The sequence below is a fragment of the Apis cerana genome, linkage group LG11 (genome assembly GCF_029169275.1).
Source record: "Apis cerana isolate GH-2021 linkage group LG11, AcerK_1.0, whole genome shotgun sequence".
NCBI classification, from domain to species: Eukaryota; Metazoa; Arthropoda; class Insecta; order Hymenoptera; family Apidae; genus Apis; species Apis cerana.
Window position 1 is genome coordinate 13,976,666 of NC_083862.1, and position 21,458 is coordinate 13,998,123.

Genomic DNA, 21,458 nt, shown 5'->3' on the forward strand with positions numbered 1-21,458 from the left:
TTTTATAACATTTTTCTGTATAACATTTTTATTAAATTTTTATTACTACAATTTAGAATTTATAATATATATAAATTTATATAATATAATTTATAATAAATTATATAATTTATATAATAATATAAATTTTATCATAAAAAAATAGATGATTTTTTTTTAAAAATAAAGAAAAAAGTTCTTAAATTATAAAAATAATTTTGTGAATTATATTTTATAAATAATGTTTAAGAATATAATGTATATTTTATAACATTTTATATAATGTGAACAAAATAAATATTATAAAAAGTGATGATAGGAAGGAAATATAGGATTAATATAAATAACTATAATTATATAATTGTATATAAAATAAAATATAAGATTAAATATAAGTTTTGGCGTTTATTCAAAAAAATTTTTAATGGAAAGTGAGTCTTTTGCGCAAAAAAGGGAAAGAATATGAAAGTCAACGTCTTTCTTTCATTCAAAATGACGTGACTGACAATATATTACTGATGTGAAGCGTTGATGCTTTTATTAAAAGTTTTGCAGTAGTACTGCAGTATTTTTACCCTTGACAACTTGTAATTGCAGTAAATGTTCGTGCGCATTCAATATAAAATCATTATATTATGCTAAATTTTATACAAACTTTTGTATTAGAAATTTCAATTTTACTAGTGATATTCTAAAAAGATTTATCAATGAATTGCAATTCATGCTTTTTATTTTCTAAGATTACAAATAAAAATTGATTTATTTTTGCATAATATAAATTAATTATATATTTCTATAATTTAGTGAATTTTTTATATAAATAAAAATAATATAAGCATAAAAATAATATAATTGATACAGTTAATAAAATAAATAAAATGATATGATAGTTAATTATTAGAATTAGTGATTAATTAACTTGATTTTAAATATTTCGTTTGTAGAATTCTAAGTTTTACCTGGAGAGTGCTGCCATCTATTAAAAATTCACAGATTATAATCGATTATATAAATCTTAACTTATTGTGAATGTTTTACATTTATATTAAAATATAAAAATATTTCAATTAATATAAAATTCTAATAATTATAATAGTTTTATATGTTATTATATAATATATTCATAGATATTCATAGATTTAATAATATTATTTAATTTCATATGTAAATACATTGTCACCAAAATAAATACATTGTCACCAATAATCGTGTTTTATATAATATTTAAATTAAATTCAATATAACAGTTTATATATTAACATTTATAATTAAATAATATTAACAGATATGAATTAAAAGAGGTTATAAAAAATAATATTAGCATCTGTTTATTTTTTTTCACATCTATTTTTTTTCTAATTATGAAACTATAGTAAATTAAAAATACAATAAAAAATTATTTAACGAATCATTCTTTTTAATTCAGAATGTAAGAGAATTTAAAAATTTTAACAATAATTATAATTATATAATTTTATTATTATATTTTGGCAAACAACATGATTGATATGTCATCATACATTTTGAATTTTATGAAATATGAAATAATAAATTATAAAAAGATGTCTCGTATTTCTTATATTATAAAATATTTTTTTAGATAATTATTTTCTTTATTAAGATTACAAATAATAATTAAAAAAATAAATAATAAAATTTTTTGATTTTTAAATTTAATATTTTTACGTATTATTTTGAAATTTAATTACATAACTCTTTGTAACTCGATTTATACACTAATTTCCGAAAAAAAATAGTAGTTTTTTTATATTATTGACATAAAAAATGAAAATAAGAGAAAGAATTCATTATAGAAAAAAATATTCATTGTAATATTTTATTAATTTATTAAGTAATTATTTCCTTTTATCTTATTTTCTTACACAATATTATAATTACTTGTATATTATATTTTGTTTTTATGATTTTTGTTTTTTTATTTCATGTATAGAGTTTAATCATTGTTTAATGATTACAATTGGATTTAAATTATCTCACAAAAAAATTACTGTTATAAAAAAAATTTTTTTTTATGAATTTTCTATCGGTAATGTATATCTATTTAGATTTTCTTCTTTCGCTTACATTTCACTTTTTTTTTATGATATATTCTAATTGTAAACTATAATTGTATAAATATAAATGTATTATGTAAAAGAATAAAAAGGAAAATAAATTATCTTCAAGTGATAATTCATCATTATCAATATCTTCATCATTTTATTTTTTACCACGCTAAAAAAAAAGTTTTGCATCAAAATTTCTCTATTAACAATTTTAATAAATATTAATATATTTTTTTAAATGAGTAAATATTTTTTTATAAAATATATGTCAATATAGTGATGCAAAGATCATAAAAAAAGATCACAAAGATGAATAATCTATCATTCGAATATTTTATACATTTGCGATTGTTATCATTGAATTTTAAATTGAATATTTGACAATCTACACTATACATAATATATATACTTATGAGTGCACAAAAAATATTTATTTTCAAATTCATGTGCCTAATTTTAAATTGAACATTATTTGAACAACTTTGTATACACAAATATATTATTAAATTTTTATCATTCAAATATATTTTAATTTATAAACAATCAGAATTAAAGATTATTTCATAAAATTTTTCATTAAACAAAATATTTATACAAATTTGCGTTTCGCTATTAATTTTTGAATGATTTTCAGATATTGATGTTGATATATTTTAAAAAGTTTTTTTTTAATAAAATATAAATATGTACTTCAAATATGAAATATGAAATTCATATATTTATCATGAACATGTATCGTTGTTAATTGATGATGAAAATTCATATCGTTTAATTCGTTTAAATTATTGTTGATAATAATAGAAGAGAGAAAATATTTAATTTTTAAAAAATTAGTTCAACAATGTTGAAAAGGAATCTATTTTTGCTCAAATGAATCTTTATTTCGTATTGAGAAACGTGACCGCGGAATACTTGACTTATTAACGACTTAGTCGATAATGCTTCTATACAATATGCGTATAACGAAGTAAAAAAGAAAGAAAAAAAAAGAAGGAAAAATTATAATCTTGAAAACAAGTCGAATCTCAAGATTTCAATAACTTAGACATTCGGCATTGTAATATTAAAAAAGTTTTGATCTATTACTATTGTTATCAGTCATTGATATAGTATTTGATAGAGCGTATATACAACCATTATTTTTCTGTTTATTATGTATACAATTGTATTTCTGCTTGCTACATATATCGTGCATATTATATGATATATTTCACGTGGTTGTGTAAATAAACATTTTTTTTATTATTTTTAATGATAACATGGATTATAATACATGACAAATATTTACTATGAATATAAAATTAAATAAATGTAAATGAAATAAATATAAAATGTTTTTTAAATTTTTAATAATTTTTAACATCAAATTTTTTTATTATTTTTGTTATTGTAAATAACATATATATTATTTCTTTATGATAGAGATAGAATACTTTAATATTTGATGGTATTCGAGAAAAAAGTATTAGATTAAGGATGATCTTCAAAGTTTGAAATTGAAAAGCAATTTCCAATAAGTTCTTTCTTTTCACGGAAGAGAAGTTAAGTTCATCCCTAATGAAATAGTTCGAAGAGAAATTTAATGAATTCCACTTTCAGACTTTAAACTCAATGTGAAATCGTTAATTTTATCGGTTGATATCTAGTTCAATGCGCTCCTTACAGTGAAAATTTGAAGAGAAACATAGTGAAACCCTCCATTGAGTTTCTCGGATATTTCTGTGCAATTCATATAAACCTGTTCTCTTCTTTTCGTTCACGACTTTATTAAATGATATTTAATATTTACATTATAAATAATGAAGATTATAACTTTCAAAATTTACTTCATAAATATTTGTATAGGTTATATTTGACTCTATTAAGCATTCACAAATATAAGGAGATATAGTTACATCTTATTAATTCAATTAAATAGAAATTTGAATTAGGTAAGTACATATTTAAAATTTGGAAATTCAAAGTTAAAAATTTGAATATATTCAAATAACTTGATATTTGAAAATTTAAGAATTTAAATACTTTTAATTTTCTGTTATGATACTATAAAATTCAAAAAGTGGATAATTTAAATGTTTCTACTCTTTATCATATAAAAATATGAAAATAATCTTTGAATAATGCATTCAAGAATTACAAGCATTTTCTTTAAATATCATCTTCCGGCCTTGGATAGATCAAGCGCAATCGTAAATTTGTACGAATTACGTAAATAATTTGTCGAAATGAATTGATGCACTTTGTAAAATGCTTTTAAATAGCTAGCGACCTTGTGTTTTAAATACAAAAAGAAAAATAATAAATAATATTCAAAGTGTAAATAACATTTAAAATATATTTAATCGAGTAATTAAAAATAAATTATAATAAACTTTCATTAATGCCAAAATGATTAGAAATATCAAAACAAAATAATAATAATAATTTATATATTATTTAGAGTATCATGATCAAAAAAAACAAATTAAAGAAAAGATATTGTATATTGTTAAACTCGTTAAAGAGTAAATTAATTTTTCTGTTTTTGTATCAACGAAATATCATTATACAAAATATATATATCACAAATTATAATTCTAACTTTTATTATGCAATGAATATATCATATAATATCAAAATCATTCGCGATAAGTTTTCTTTGGTACCGAAATATGAAACGTGTATCGCATTACCTGGATTAATGTTTCGTGTGATATAGAGATCAACGTCCATGATGATCCATAATGATGATCATCATGCAATGCATTCTCTCATAAAATATAACGATCAATACGTATCTTATTTAAATCTGTCTATTCAATCGCGTTATTTGATTTATCTAGGACAGTTGTTAAGAAGATAAATAAAATGGAAAATTTTTTTTACGATTTATATTATCATTTATCATGAACATTAAATTTATCGAAACTCAAATTCACGATTATATATCGATTATTGCTTGATAGGAATTTTTTTGATGACAATACGACGATATGAAAATAAAAATCGATACACAAGTTTCAAGATAAGAATTCTTTTTTTTAGACATTTATAGAACATTTATCAAATCTACGTTTCTTTAGAAAAAAATTGATTCATTATTGTGATAAATATTCAACAATATGGTTCTGGCGATAGAAACGGAAAAACGATAAAAAATATAAAGGTGAAAGAGAAGTTTGCCTCTCGGATATATGCACATAAAAAAGTACATTTGCGGATAGAAACTGGAGGACAAGAAAGTGATGGTGGTAAAACTGTCTCACATATACGTACACGACATACGAAAGAGATGAAAAAAAGGGAGAAGTCTCAAGAATACATGTAATGGTATCGTTTACTTGCGGTGAGAACATGATCTGTTCTTTACGACGAAGAGAAAACACAAGATAGTGGTTTCCATTCAGGTACTTTAATAAACATGTACAGTTGAACGTATTCTTTTGAACGTATTATTATTATTATTTGATGATGTATATATCATCCTTTGAACACGGGCGGATTCTAAAGTCATTTTACAATGATCGAGAAACACAGTAAAATGATAAATGATTTTGAATCCGCCTAATACGCACTGGATTAAATTATTATAAACTATAATTGGCAATGTTTCGCGCAATACAAATTACTGCGAGTAATCATTTTGTTCATTTTTTTCTCCATGCTTTATTTGCGCTCCTTTTTTCTTTTCATTCAATCTCATTACAATTTACGCTTAAAAGAATCACATCGAAAATTTTGAAAAAACATCTTGAAAGTTTGTCGAAATATTTTTCTATTCATTAGTCTTTTTTTTTATGTATCTTTTTTTCTTCTCTGCCAGAGTGCGATTCGAATGTGCAATAAAATTGCGGAAAAATATTGTACAGAAAATCGCAAAAAAGTTCACATTCGATTTTCGGCGGACGTTCGTGTCGGTAAAACAGTATTCTATGATACTTTCATTAGATATGCGCAAATTTTTCTATACAACTTTTCGACTCTTTTAAACAAACAATTTATAAAAGCATCGATATATAAGTAAAGGCAGCGTTAAATAAAATTTTATAAAAATTTAGAGCATTGAAATTAAAAAGAAAGTTATTTTACATATTAATTGGAAATGGAAAATTTTTATATAAAAAATTCGAAATTATTATAATTTATTAATGCCCAGATCACACATTCATGGCAAACAACTTAACGTCCGCCTAAGTCTTTATATTACCTACTTACAAATATCGCACATACTTGTACATGTACATACACACATATAGAGATACGATGTATATACATGCATCAGCGCGCTACACTCAATGCACATCCACGCAATCCCATTGATATTTCACATTTCAGGCACCACCAACGAACGGTAGATACGTATGTACATTACTATCGAATATTACATCCGGCTATCGATTTTCTCAACAGAGTGTACAACATTCGATCGCGATGTCTCAACCTTTTATTATTTGGCAGTAAAAAAATTAAGAAATTAGTCTCGCGGAATTATTATAATTTATAGAGCAATGTGTTTTTTTCTTATCATTAGAACTCATTATTTACAGATTTAAATAAAGAAATTTATTTAAAAATCAAAAAAGAATCAATACATTAAAGCTTTTTTAGTTTTAAAGAAAACTATGAATAATTTTTTAGTTTTAAGAAAAAACTTATGAATATAAAAAAATTCCGCATACTTTTCTGTTTGATAAAATGAGATCTCCATATATATTTATTTATATATACGTAGATATATCGATAAATGAAAATTGCATAATTTAGCAGAGCGTTAGAACTTATTAAGATAAGTAATAAGTATGTTCTTTTTTATTAACAATATAAATTTTTACAAACATTTTTCATCATTTCCTTTATTCTATATCTTTTTTTTTCTTCCAATGGCGTACAAATCCATCCACTCTTGAGCATTTTTTTTTTCTGTTTTTTATGATTCGCTATGGTTACAGGATATGCGCACGTACTGTACGTGTTATACACTATGCTCAATGGTCACCATTAATTTTTGTTCGTTTTTATTTAACACATTCGCTACGAATACATTTTTATAATTTTGTTTGTTTAGAAGATACCTGTTGTTCGATTTTTACAGAAAATTTTTGTAATGTCGCGTTATTTCTATGGTAATAGTTACTACATGTGAAACTATCTTAAGCAATAAATCACATCACGGCTTGAGGTATAGCGAATTACCATTAAAAGTGAAAAATTACAGTAAGACTAATGTACAAGCCACGAGTGATTCATATATCGCAGCGAAAGTGTTAATCAATGTAACGGTGGAACGTTTCCATCTTGGTTTCAAATCGAAACTACCCTCCTGCAACATTCTCTCTCATTTATGCATACCGCATCAGTAACGCATAACATTCTACTTTACCGCTTCGTCGAAATTGGATGGAAAGAAAAATTCGAACGAATTTTCGGCGAATTTGATTATATGTGCTTCGTAAGTCTATTTTAGCATATGATCCATATTTATATAGCGTTTTGAACAAGAGTAAAATTATTTAAAAAAAAAAAAAAAAAAAAAGAATGAAAAAAAATTGTTATATATTACTTTTCCATTTATGAAAAGTCATATCACAGTATGAAAAGGAAAAAATAGTTTTTAATTGTTTTTAATAGTTTTAATTATGGAATAATGAACACTTGTAACGTAACGTTACTATAGATTATCAATGCAATTATATCGTATATTTCTGTATTCGATAAGCAGTCTGTTCGATGATGGAAATTTTTACTTGTTAATTTATTGACAGTCAAATATATGATTAATTTTATCATTTCGTTTATTATAGTCTTTTTTTTAATCAAAAACAATCAGCAGTGGAAATATCTGCAAAAATGCAAAAATATTTCTCGTAGATTACAGAATCATGCTTCAAAGTATCGATGAATCATCGATTGCTGCTTCTCAACAAATGCCGAATCCATATTCATGAGATCTCCTTTTTCCCCCCTTTCCAAACGAATCGAAGGCGGTAAACTCATGCAAACTGGACACTTATGGTGTTCTACACCAGTTGGCGCAACGAGCATAAGCACACGCATACGAGACAAATACATAGCCGATAAAAACGATTGTACGTTCTACCGACGTTTTCAGCCTGTGAGATCCAAGAAAGAATGTACAAACCGAGATGAAGCGCGCGATACAACGATATCTTTGATTACGTTTAAGGAAGTCTTTCGACGTGAATGTTCAATGAAACAGGACGCCCACACGCGTAATAACACGATTTGAAATCCTCTTAACGCGGCTTACCGTCAATGACGGTAATAGGATTATATCAAGAAATCTCTAGATAATCCAAATTTGCGCGCGAACAAGTTCAAGAGAGAAACATTTGCCAAATTGGAAAACTAATTAGAAATTATATCACAATCTTTACATCATCGATTTTATTCTTCTTCTTCTTCTATCATTCTTATTTTATTTTCTTATTTCGTAATTAATTTAAATTGGATAAATTCAAATTGGATAAATTCAATCGATTATACATTAAATTAATGAATCGATTTATTTCTCGATTTATCAATTGAGCAAAGATTGATAGATTTAATACGAATTATATTCATCTATTTTTTTTAAATAATTTTTTAAGACTGACATTAAATTAAAATTATAGAAGAATTTTAATTCAATTATATTTGTATTTATATATATATTTATTATCTCAGTTGTTTAATTATAGATTCCAATTTATTTATGTATTTTTTGAAATTGAAGTAACAATGAAAAATTGAATCTTCAAATTTTTATTAAATATATTCAAAGGAATGTTTTATTTTAAATAAAAGTGAGAATAAAATAAAAAATTCGTTAAAATTAAATCATTGATTAATTTTATAATTAAAAATATCCATTATTGAATTTTTTTGCATTTTAAAGTTGGCGAATTTCGATGGTTATGAAAAATCAAAATACAAAAGTCATTTTTAGCATGAAAATTGCGTTTAAAACATTTGTATTGACATTCCTACTGACCTGGATATACTCAACTACAAAACAGCATTTAAATTGTCCGATAAAACGCGTGGGCGTCGTTTCCCTTTAAACTTTTAAACCTCGGCCGGACACAGTGCCATTTGATTCCGCCTAAGATTTAAAACGGTTCGCGGGAAGAAGTGACATGATACGCGAACGAAATTTTGAACGAATGACTAGTTAGACTAACGAGTTCATACTTAAATAATGTACCAGGTGGCGCCAAAGGAAAAACACTATAAAAAAATAGACTTAAGTAAAAATAACAATAAGTCTTTGATGCGTTCTTATATGTATATACATATCTATATAATAAATTCTTATATAATCATTAATGATATCGATATTATTAATAATTTTTTTCATATTATTATTAATAATATCTGTATTAATACTATACATTAATAATTATATTATATGTATATGATACACATGTATAAAATCAAATTAATTGGACATATGTAAAAACTTTAAAAATTAGTATGTGAATTCAAATCGGTTCGCACCACTAGGTCAAACACAAATCAATCGATAAAATGTATGTCTATCGACGCAGCGACGTTTCGCGATGACATATATTACATAAGGCGCGGAAATCCTATTTAAGCAGATCACAGCTGCTTCCGCTTGGCCACATTTTGGATCTCTCTTAAGTATATCTCTTCCATCGTACACATTTACGAACTACTGGTCGATTTTTCATTTTTTTTATTTTTATTAACAGAAGAAAAAACATAAATACAAAAAATTCTATATAATGCATTTTAGCACATTTAAGATACGTTTGTAAAATTTTTATTGAAGTATCATTAGAGAGTGGTTGCAAGCTTTGAAAATTGGTCTAAGTGTCTCATTGAAGTGATAAATTGATCCTTTCAATTTTTTTCATTCGTTCCAATTCAATATAAATAAATATAAATACTCGATTTTTCAAATCATCATATCACAAAAAGAAAAAATTATATATTCGAAATGAAATTTGAAACATCACAATTAAAAAAATTTTATCACTTCTATATCGACCGATAACTAATGTCCATTGGACAAAAATATATATTAATTTCGAATAAATTTCGAAAGTTCTAAATCCTCCATATTTATACGATCGATCGTACGGTATAATCGCGTGATTCATTATATTAAAAAAAGAAAAGGAAATGTAACAAAGAACAAATATATAAAAACGCATAAAATTCCTCCTAGCTAATTAATGTCATATACATATTATGCATATATGCGTGCGCACGTGATACTCATTGTCAGATTGTTCACGATATCTGAATGCTCAAACCGTGCATCAAATCAAATTTCGATTGTAGATAAGAATAAAATAAATTAAAGATTTTTAGGTTAAGTAATGTGACATTTTTAATCAATGTATAAAAAATATATATATATATATATATGCGTGAAAAAAAATTGAATAATACTTAACCAAATGCACAAATATAATATACTTGCTTTAAATTATGCGTATGAATTATGCTTGAGTTAAGTAGACAGGTTAGGTCTGAGTCAGAACTGCAGTCGATGTTTACGAGTACGTATACATTTCAGTCCATATCTTCTCTGCATTCTCATCAGTTTTCGCATTCTATATTAAAAATTTATTGCGAAATATCGCAACAAATTTTACTTTAAAATATAAATTTTACTATAAATAGATTTTTAAATTAATATATTTTTAAATTCCAATATTTAAAAAATAAATCTAATTTTATTATGAAAGATAAATTCTTTTGTTCAATTTCATTGCACATTACTGAAAATATACATATATATGTATATATATAAAATAATAAAAATTCATGTCAATGGAATAGTTAGAAAAAAAAAAAGAGAGAAAAGCTGATCAAAGATTCTTTATGATTACCGTTCCAATTTTTCAATAACAAAGAAAATTAGTTAGAATAAGTTCTCCAGATATAATTTATTTATGTTCAACATTGCCTCGATCTTTCACTTCGATAATGCTTTGTTGAAATATGTATGCTTTTAAAACAAAAAGATTAAATTGCACTTTTAATTTATAATCACTTTTTTAAATTTAAATTCATATTTATTAATGGATTTATTAATAATATGTAAAAATAATAGATAATTGTCGTTAATTTTCAATATTTTATCATATATATCTATACTCGTGAATTTGAAACTTTAAAATATACATATAATGCCTTTATTATCGACCGTGATAAAACAAGTCTCGTCGACGATAATTATTATTACATAACTCGTACAGAATAAGGGTCACAAAGATAAGTGTAATAATAAATGTAACATAAATAAAATATCATAATCATATTGTATAAAGTATTCTCCATTCTTAATGATTTTTTTCACGATTCTTAATGATTCATTTCTCACGATAAAATTATAGCAATGAAATTGTTAAAAAAAGAACAATTTTTTTCGCGAAATAGATGGCAGAATAGTATCGAATCGGTCAATGGCCTTTCTTCATCGAACGGAGATCAATGATGGCGAGTTCACAAACTTAAACCGAGAGAGTCGAGTGTTTTCGAGTGCAGTGCACTTGAAGAACCTTGAGGTCAGCTTCCTCTTCTCGAAGAATGAACCACGGACCTTGAAATCGATCGCGCGAAACAACGCATCGAAAACTTTGAACGTTGCCGCGTTGTTGAGATATACATAGATCTCAGAAAGGGAAATTTCACAACTGGTATGTGCTCGATATACGAAATTCCAATTTCATCTACGAACTTCGAATTTCGAAATGAGAATTAGAACGTAAAAATAATTTTCTTTCAATCACGAATCATTTTTTTCTTTTTGTAACTTTTTAAATTAAATATTTTAACCTAACTTATATTTCGTTTTATCTATCTATTTATTTATTTATATGCATTATGTTAATATTATAAACAAAATAATAATTTGATTTCACTAAAATAACGAATTGAATTAGAAATAAGCAATAACTAATAACTAGAACGCATGTATGTTTTCAATTGATTCGCGTGCTATCCCCATATATAAGTGAGCCAACCCTGCTCTTCGTATTGTTCTCATCGTCTGGCGTGTCCCTTCGATGATTCATCCGCTACGATGCGAATCGAATGCTCGTTTGCCCATGTTTCTACGCTGTCGCTTGGACAGAATTAATTTTTTTTCTTTTTTTTTTTTTGCATAACAATTTCGGTCATTTATTTCGAGTGTTCAAAATCGGAACTGGATCTCGAAGAATCCTCTGAAAGGCTTAATGAACTGCGCAGCATCTTCAATGAAAGTTCCAAATGTCAGCCCAGTGTCAACATTTTTCGCATTCAAAAAATGCTCGAAGCAATTTCTACGACGTCGTTAGCCGAACTTTTCTCCAAGACCGCACCTTTTTTTAAATAGTTAAACTTCTTATGAACGAACGTTTGATTCGTACGTATACGTTTTAAAATTATCAATTCGTGCTAATATCAATAACGAGAAATTTAATAATAAATATTAAATTTCAATTTAATAAAATATTTTACATTGAATTTGATGTTTTAAATTGATTAAATAATTTTTAATCCGAATGTTCATAGATATGATTCAGAGGAGATTAGCTTGAAATAACGATTGTAGATGATAAAATACTAGGAAGGAATTGATAATAAAATCGATGTCACGAAATTCTCCGTTGTTTAGTCATCGAGATAACATGAAAATGATTTCATTTGATCTGTTAAATTTTATTTGTCACGAAATGGAATAACCGCATTTCCGACTTTTGCTCGTTAGTCAGGATTGACCAGGTGTTTGTCAGGTGTTTTTATCATGCGATACTTGTTGGTGGAAAGACTGAACTACGGACGACAGAGAAAATATTCATTCAATTATGTAATGATAGTAAACAAGTATTCTTACGTGTGTAACATGATTGTATTACGAGGAGGTGAGTCGACAAAGAATTGATAAAGATAATTTAGTAGATATTATTGTTCAACAATAACTTGTTTTCAAAAAAATTGTTGATTTTATCCATTATATATATAATTACACGTAATTTCCTCAGTGTACTTCATCAAAATATAACAATTATTTTCAATTGTGGATATTACCAACTGTGGATATATTTTTTTAATTACGATTACAATTATAAAAGTATTCAATTATTTTAATATAAAATAAAAAATTCTTTCTTCATTCTCAAAAATAAGAATCTGAAGAATCGAAAATTTAGAAATTAGAATTTTATAAAATATTCTTTTATGTATAAAGATAATCGATGTCATCAAAAGTTTGTGATATTCACAATTAAAAAATTCTCTGCTCTCATTTATTACGAGTATAATTAATATAAAATCTAATTTACCGAGCGAAATGTCATTTAGACATTTAACCTTTTAAATTAAAAATTTTTTGAAATACTATTGACTAGACGAATAAATTTCTAAAAGGCGTGCAATTTATGACGAATTTCAGAAATATCTTTTAGCTAATATTATTTTAAAAAGTACTGAAAGATATTTTATCTATCGAAGCGAGCGAAAGAAAGAGAGGGAAGTGAGAGATTTCACGCCGTGAGTCATGGTACTGTTTAACGCGTACACAATTATTATGTATCACGTTAATTTATTATTAACCTAGACATATTCAGCGTCGTCCTCTGTCTCTCCGTAAAAGATGTTCTACACTAAATTTTTCACAACTTATTCGTTCGTTTTGTTAAATTTGTTTTGTTAAACAACTTAGTGTTCTTGTTTATAAAAAATTGACGAGCTTCAAAAGAAGTTGGAAAAGAGATAATATCAAGAGATAATTTAAAACTTTTTAAAATTATTTGAAATCTCCATCACGTATAAAACAACGATGACCTTGTTTATAGGTAAACATTAAATACGATAAAACTTGTATTACATAAAAGAATATATAGATGTCTATATGAATCACGAACATACGTCATTGTATAATTTATATGATAGGTTCAAATAAAAAGATAGTGAATCATTGAGGGAAAATAAAATTAGTCTCATTATCTTACATGAAATATTGATTGGCTATTTTCGATCACGAAAAATGTATTTACAAAAAAAAATAAAAAAATAAAAAATAAATTAAAAAAAATAAAAAAAAGAAACAATAAATTATTTCCATAAGAAAAATACTGAAAATCTTTTCTACTGCAAGAAAAATAATGCCATCTGATGGCCACTTGTTGTATTAGCCGTTATTATTGCTCCTTCATTAAACGCACTTGCATAATGACACTTCAAGTCCAGGTTTTTCTAAGTTTGTGGAAAGAATGTTTTCATTTAGCATTCCTTTAATCTTGCTGGAAAGAACACCAACAAATCTTTCATTATCGTCACCAAAAAAAAAAAATATAAAATTAATTTCTTTGAAATATAAAATTAGGGGGAAAAATAAATGGAATATCTTTATTAGTTTCTAAAAAAAAAAAAAAAAAAAAATTAACAAGGATATGGATGACATTTTTTTTCTAAATTTTAAATAAAATAATATATAATAATGATATAATAATGTAATATAATAATAATTTTGATATTGATTATAAAATTGAATTACACATTTTGAAGTCAAGATAAGATTATATTTAAGATTAGGCATTAAGTATTAGGGATTAGATATATCGATCGATACGATCAATAAATCATTATACGATAGAAAAAAGTTCTTTACGCAATATGTGCAAATGATAAGGATATTAAAAAGAATATTGTCTCCGATAAGATTATTGGAAATTTAATACAGCTGTGATATCATCGAACACGAAACTTTTAAAACAGTTAATAAAATTCGCTTAAACAAAGATTTCAAATAGCATATTTTGTATACAAAAATATACAGTCTATCATATTGTCCCATAAAAGATAATTCGTTTAGGCTTACATTTGTAATTTGAATCGTTCTAAATTATCAGGGAATGGTATTTATTCAATAATTAATAGAAAGTAAGTGAAATTTTGTAATGAAAAAAAGATGTTTGACTGGAATGACACGTTAGAATCTTTCGTATATACATAGGACATGATCTATTGTTTTCGAATTGTTATATATAAAAATGTAGAAACAATGATTTCTATTTTAATCAGCACGTTAAAATTATAAAAATAAATTAAAAAAAAAATTTCACAATATATTTCATATGAAATAAGCCATATCTGAGATTTTGTTATAATTGTAAAATACAATTATACAATTTAAAAGATTTGGATTAATCATTAATACAGAGAAAATATATGTATATATTCTCATGAATCAAATATGAATAAATGTTATTTTCTTTTCGCTTTTCCAGTAAAATTTACGTCGATTCAATTAAATTTTAATCGCATCCAAGAAGATAACACGATACATTCTAAAAGGAACTTCTCTTTGCGCAAAGCAATCTTCCAGAAATTTCGAGATCATTCTTGATATTGTCCCATTTCCCCCCTTCTTTTTCGTTGAAATAATCTAATCCATTTGATTTATTCTTAAAAATACGACATACATTTTCTTCCACTATTCCTATTTTCGACAATTTTTTTTTTAACTATTTTTTCTTCTTTTCTTTTCTTTAATCGTAAATTTTAAAAATGACGTGCTTTTATGGATAATTAAATGGTGATTTCGAAAATTTAAATCGTTTGGGAAATATCGAATGGAAAATATATGCGAATCGATGGCGAAAGGAAGGAAGGAATAATCGTTTAACTTTCGATAAATCATAATAAAAACGATTTGGACAGCCGATATTCCGTGTTCTATCGGGATGAAAACACCAGGTAATTCGCAAGGGGAAATCTAACTGACACAATTGATCCCTCGTTCCGCGAGTCAACGAGTTCTTTGCACGAAAATAAACGGTATTCGATTCAATCCCGATTATCGATTCGAATAAAACTTTTTGAAAGTTTCTCGTCTCTTATTTTTTACATTAACGAAATGAAATTGTCGAGTAGTAAATATTAGGTTACGGTGAGTAACACGATACAGGAATTTTATTATTCGAATAAATGAGGTTATGGTACGAAATTAAATTATCGAATAGTGATATTCTTATGGGTATTTCAAATATTTGTAAGAAAATTGCAAGAAAGAAAATATTGACTTCTTCGTATTAAAAACTTTTTGTGTACGTATTTTGATCGATATTTTTGCCATAGTCGCGTCTTGTTGAATCAACCTATAATACGAACTCGTATATACAATTAAATGAAGAACTTTAGGAAATTTTAATACAAAATGTCAAAATTCTAAAATCGAATATTGGATGTTTCACTCCGTGAAGCTACTTCAAATTACATCGAATTGAAATACAAGCTCTAAATCGAATTGTACGTCGAGTTTAAACATATAGTCTATAATGATCATTTACAGGCTATTACGGTCCAAAAATCACAATGGCTCCCATCTAGTCGAAATCGTACGGTTGCAATTGCTGTTAATTAAACGCATACACTATTTCGTTTAAGCATGACGAGGCATGGGTTAAACAGTTATTGGTCCTGTAGTGGAACGGGACAGTATAAATATCACAATTAATTGACCACTTCACTGATGAAAGTGTCAGGGTTCAAAAGCTTTAGATTCATTTTTATCGTTAAGCGACACCGCTTCACTCCTTGCGCAAAAAAACTTGCTGAATCTGCAACTTTTCATCAAATCCGATAATATTCTACGGCATTAGATATGTTTAAATTTGTTTCTTCCGCGAATTGGAAGAGTCTGCATTGTCTATATTTACATTTTCCTAACCTAACAATAATAATTAATGAAAGACGTTTTGTCAAACGTTTTTCGATAATTTATCTTTTAAATAATTTATTCACTAAAAATTAATTAATTAAAAATACTGAGAAGCGGAAAATACAAACCTAAGCTTATGTAACATCTTTTGATATATATATAGACTTTCATATTATCTCGACCATTCACCCTTCATTTTTTCTTAGATAATAAATAAAAAATTCATATTTTTATTTTATTAATTAATTTTCGAATAATTATTTTTTGTCACAATTCATTAAAATTACCTATTAGAATATGTATTTATATTATTAGAAATAAAAACATAGTTAATTTTTATAAATGCACTAAAATAAATAATTTCAAACTAGATGTCATTTTTATTGCCAACGTGACTTTGCTAAACGCAAGAAGATTTTAATTAAATAAATCTTGGCATTATGATTTTATCTTTAATTAAATAGCATGAGAAAACTATTTTTGTTGATTGCATTTTGTGCAAATAATTAAAATATGTGAAACAATAGAAGGAAACAATATAATTAAACAATATAATCGCAAACAAATACAATTCTTATAATTCATAAAGAAAGAATAAAGGGTCGATACTTTCGTTTGAAATGTTGCAAAGTTTATAATTTTCGCGAAACTCGTGACGAGTAAAGAATATAGAAAAAAAGCAAATAACACTTATCTTTAAACTGGATAGTACCACAGACGCTCACAATCAGTGAAATTTCATTTCGAATTATTTATATAGACTAGACTTTTCAAAATCTCTTAATCTTTTCAGTATTAAGGACCAATCAATGAAATTGATCAGCGTGTTATGAATATATGCAATAAACGCACATGGACATATGTACTATATATTATGTAGGTGATACGTTACGTAAACGATAAATTGCAGCATCAGCGGAGTTAAATTAGACTTAGACTATGTATCGATAATTTTTTTTCTTGTAAAAGACAAGAAAATTAATTGAATGTTATTTTCAATTCTTATAAATTTTGAAATTTTTTTTTATAATATATCTTTGATATAATTTGATATCTTTTTTCACGAAGTATTATTTCTTTTCTTTTGTATTTCTTATCTTTTCTTTTATATATGTTCAATAATATATAAGTGAAATGAAAATGGACATTTATCCGGCACTAAACAAAAATGTCAGTAAAAATTTCTTTCCGTTCTTTGGCTCGAAAATGATAAAAGAAAATGAATCTAATTTTTTTTATCAATTCAAATTTTGTTTATAATGAAAAATATCGATACTTTATTTAATTATAAAAAATTTCTCATTAAAAATTTCTTATCTTTATTATATAATTTTCAATGCCAAATATTGAAAAAAATAAACATTTATTTACAAATCAAAAACAATATTAACATTAATACTTCAATAATAAAGATAACGAACGTGAAAATATTCTGATAATGACAATACCAATAAAATATTAAATTGATCGCGAAACCTGCGCAATCATATTTTTTTTTTTTTTTAGAAATCATTTCATTAGAATGTATCAATAATTTTGCGCTGAATATACTGCAATAACGACTGCAATAAAGATTATCCGTTTCGGACAATGATCTTAAAAAAATAAGATTATATATATGTACATTAATTATTATTTACTTTATCTTTTCTTTTTCTAACCTATCATAAATAAAAAATGTTTTATTTTTTTATGCTATATTTTTTCCAAAGAACATTGCACAAAAAATAAGCATACCGTTAAGAATCAACCAGCAGAGATGATATGCAGAATAATTGAAAAATGACTTTGCACGTGCATACACTCATGTCGTGATTACTATTTTATGTAAACATATCATATATATGTACGTATATGTGTACACGCGCGCACGGATATTTCTGTTTAATACATTTCTTGTGTATATGACATATATTTTTTTCTCATCCTAACGTAATAAGTACTATATGCGTAATAGCATAATATATCAGATATTACAAAACACCCACGCGTATAGTTTGATGTGGATGTTGATCTGTATATGAATGTATATACATATAAAAAACAAGGAAAGAATGATGAAAAAGAGAAAAGAAATAAAGAAAAGAAAAAAATTAAGAACGTATTTTTCACGATATTTCAATATTTCACTTTTGCCTTAACCTCTTCTGCGACTCCACCCCACCTGAGCTTATAAACGCGCGATCGCCACTGTATCAGAGGATCTAGAACTGCCTGAAGGAAAAGATAAGGCCTGGTGATTTCGCTCAGTAACCATCCGCATACAAATTCTAACTTATTGAACGGTAATGGGCCATTTTGCACGACGCTCAATAGCGTCCAATCGAACATGAACCACAAAAGTATGTGTACTAAATAGAAAACAAGGGAGTCCCACTCAAAAAGTACGCTGGCTGCCCAGGAAGCACAGGCACCTAATACTAAACACTCGCTAAGTGGCTCCAGAACAATCATGGTTGGCAACATAGCTACCCTCAGTTTTGCCCACCTTCGTAATCTCGCCTGAAATGAATGTAGCTCACAATGACCGCTATTTTGTAACGCTGGCTGCGATGACACTGTGATACGCCAACCACGATCGGTCAATGACTTTGCATAGAAAAAGTCCTCTGCTAAATACACACCGAACGTCTTTAATCCACCGACCTCGTCAATTGGCGCTTTCCTCAATAAAGCTGACATACCGGTATGACAGTTTATCCTAAGTAAATCGGCGGCAAGATACATACGCGATTGTACGGTACCAAAAAAGATTTTTTCGTATGCTGCGGCAAAACCTTCACGATCACAGGTAAACGGCATTTGATGTACCAATGCAACATTGTCAGTCATGTAATTAATCATATCCAAGAGCGTATCCTCTTTCATCTTGATACCACTGTCACTGATCAACACAAACTCATGCTTGGCCGCCTCGTATGCTGGTTGCATATTGTTGATCTTTGGATTTACACCTACATTACAGCCACCGATAAAAAGTTTTGCGTCCACTTCTGGATACTTCTCAATCAATTTACGCACTAACATTAACACAGGATCCGAGTCATCTTCCACACAAAATAATAACTCGTAACGTGGGTATTGCATGGTGAAAAATGTCTCTAAATTACTGAATAGATTCGGATCAACGCCCATTAGTGGTTTTATGATTGATACACCGGGTAAGGGCGTTTCGTAGGTTGGTACTTGAGTGATTTTACGATGTAGTTTCCAGTGACCAGCAATCAGTGCCAGTACATGAACAATCCACATCACTGACCAGAATATCATGAAAAATATCGCAAACCCGTAGAGGGTATATATCATGGAGTTCATTTTCAAGCAAAAATCCTAAACATTCGGAGGCCTAACCTCCAGGACTCCTAGCTCACCTCACTACTTTGATGTCTTCTTTCTCTCTCGTTTTGTGATTATTCGATTCTTTCGTACCTATCAATTTGAATGATAATCTGAAAGCCCGCCATCCTTTTGGGACGAGTAAATGACATCCGCCGCATTCTTGACGACGTTTCCATCGTGCCGCGATCACGGATGCCGTTGAAAAATCGCGCGGGCCATCGATGATGTAGCGTTTTTGGCAATTTCCACAGTGTAACACCGTTTTCACGGCGATCACAACGGTGACGACGACGAGAAAGACGTGACCACTGCTTCCAATACATTCACGCACTAACTAACTCCGCGCGGCTTATACGGTGGCTACGTAACCGCGTCCACGGTTACTAGCACTTGAAAATGCCGGCACGCTGTGCCGACGGATATATACCAGGCTTTATATACTTCTTTTTTTCTTTCTTGTTCACTTTTCACTGCGACAAGGATTGCCCTTCTATTCACAATTACTGATACCGAAGCACCCTCTTTGTCGTCACCAACAACGATCCTCCCCAATTTTCACCAATACATTCATGAACTTCACTTCTTTCATGCAGGTAGTTTTAACGACACACGATAGACGGTATGTTCCTTGTATTTGATGCGTTTTTTCTTTTAATAGTTCTTGAATAGTGCCAATCTTTTATTCCCTAAATATCTTGTATGAAATAGGATCCAGAATAAAAGCGTTTCCTTTTTGCCTCTTACCTCAAATGTACAACGCCTTTCGATAATTGACACTTCCTGTGTTTCATATGAACATTTAATAACCGAAGTTCATCAATCCTTCAGAGTGAAATGTATATAATGTCAAGATAGGACGTTCAGTTTGTATTCACGGACGACTGCTTCCTTTCATAACGATGCGCCTACGCGGCCTTGTCCTGTTCCATTCCAACCGCAACTACGGCACTGCCATCGCGTGCCGATGCATGTCATGTCGATAATCAGACTTCTGTTGGTCGATTCGAACCGATTATAATCAAAAAATCGAATAGTAAAAGCAAAAGGGAGACAAAATAGCGGTTTAAACAATCGAACGCGTCTTACACGCAACGACGCACCGCCAAGCGTCGACAGGATAACTGGCTGCATGTGACAGCCGGCAGCTCTAATTCGCTACTAAGTTCAGACTGAACGCGTTGACGGCCGCTACAGTCAACTGGCATCTAGCGCCCGCGAGTCACCATTTTTATAAAAAAATTTAAGACTCGAACGTGTTATCATACGATATAGATTTTTTAATATTTTCAAAAATAAGTGAATCATTTGATAATAAAATAATAGATATTTGTTTTGTTAGATATATTATCATATATCAATTTTATATTTTATTTTTTGACAAATTTAAAACAGAATTAATCTATTGAACATTT

At 27.3% G+C, this 21,458-nt stretch overlaps 1 protein-coding gene across 1 annotated transcript; it reads right to left on the reverse strand.

Annotated features, from left to right (window-relative positions):
• Positions 1-5,416: 5,416 nt before the first annotated feature.
• LOC107995758 (ceramide glucosyltransferase) lies at positions 5,417-21,260 on the reverse strand. The gene has a single exon (XM_062082230.1). It carries the CDS (start codon positions 20,020-20,022, stop codon positions 18,826-18,828), a length of 1,197 nt encoding a protein of 398 aa, XP_061938214.1. The 5' UTR covers positions 20,023-21,260; the 3' UTR covers positions 5,417-18,825.
• Between the last annotated feature and the right edge of the window lie 198 nt (positions 21,261-21,458).

Excerpts from the sequence above, each read along its gene's own strand:
- LOC107995758 (XM_062082230.1), bottom strand. The coding sequence starts at position 20,022 with ATGAACTCCATGATATATACCCTCTACGGGTTTGCGATATTTTTCATG.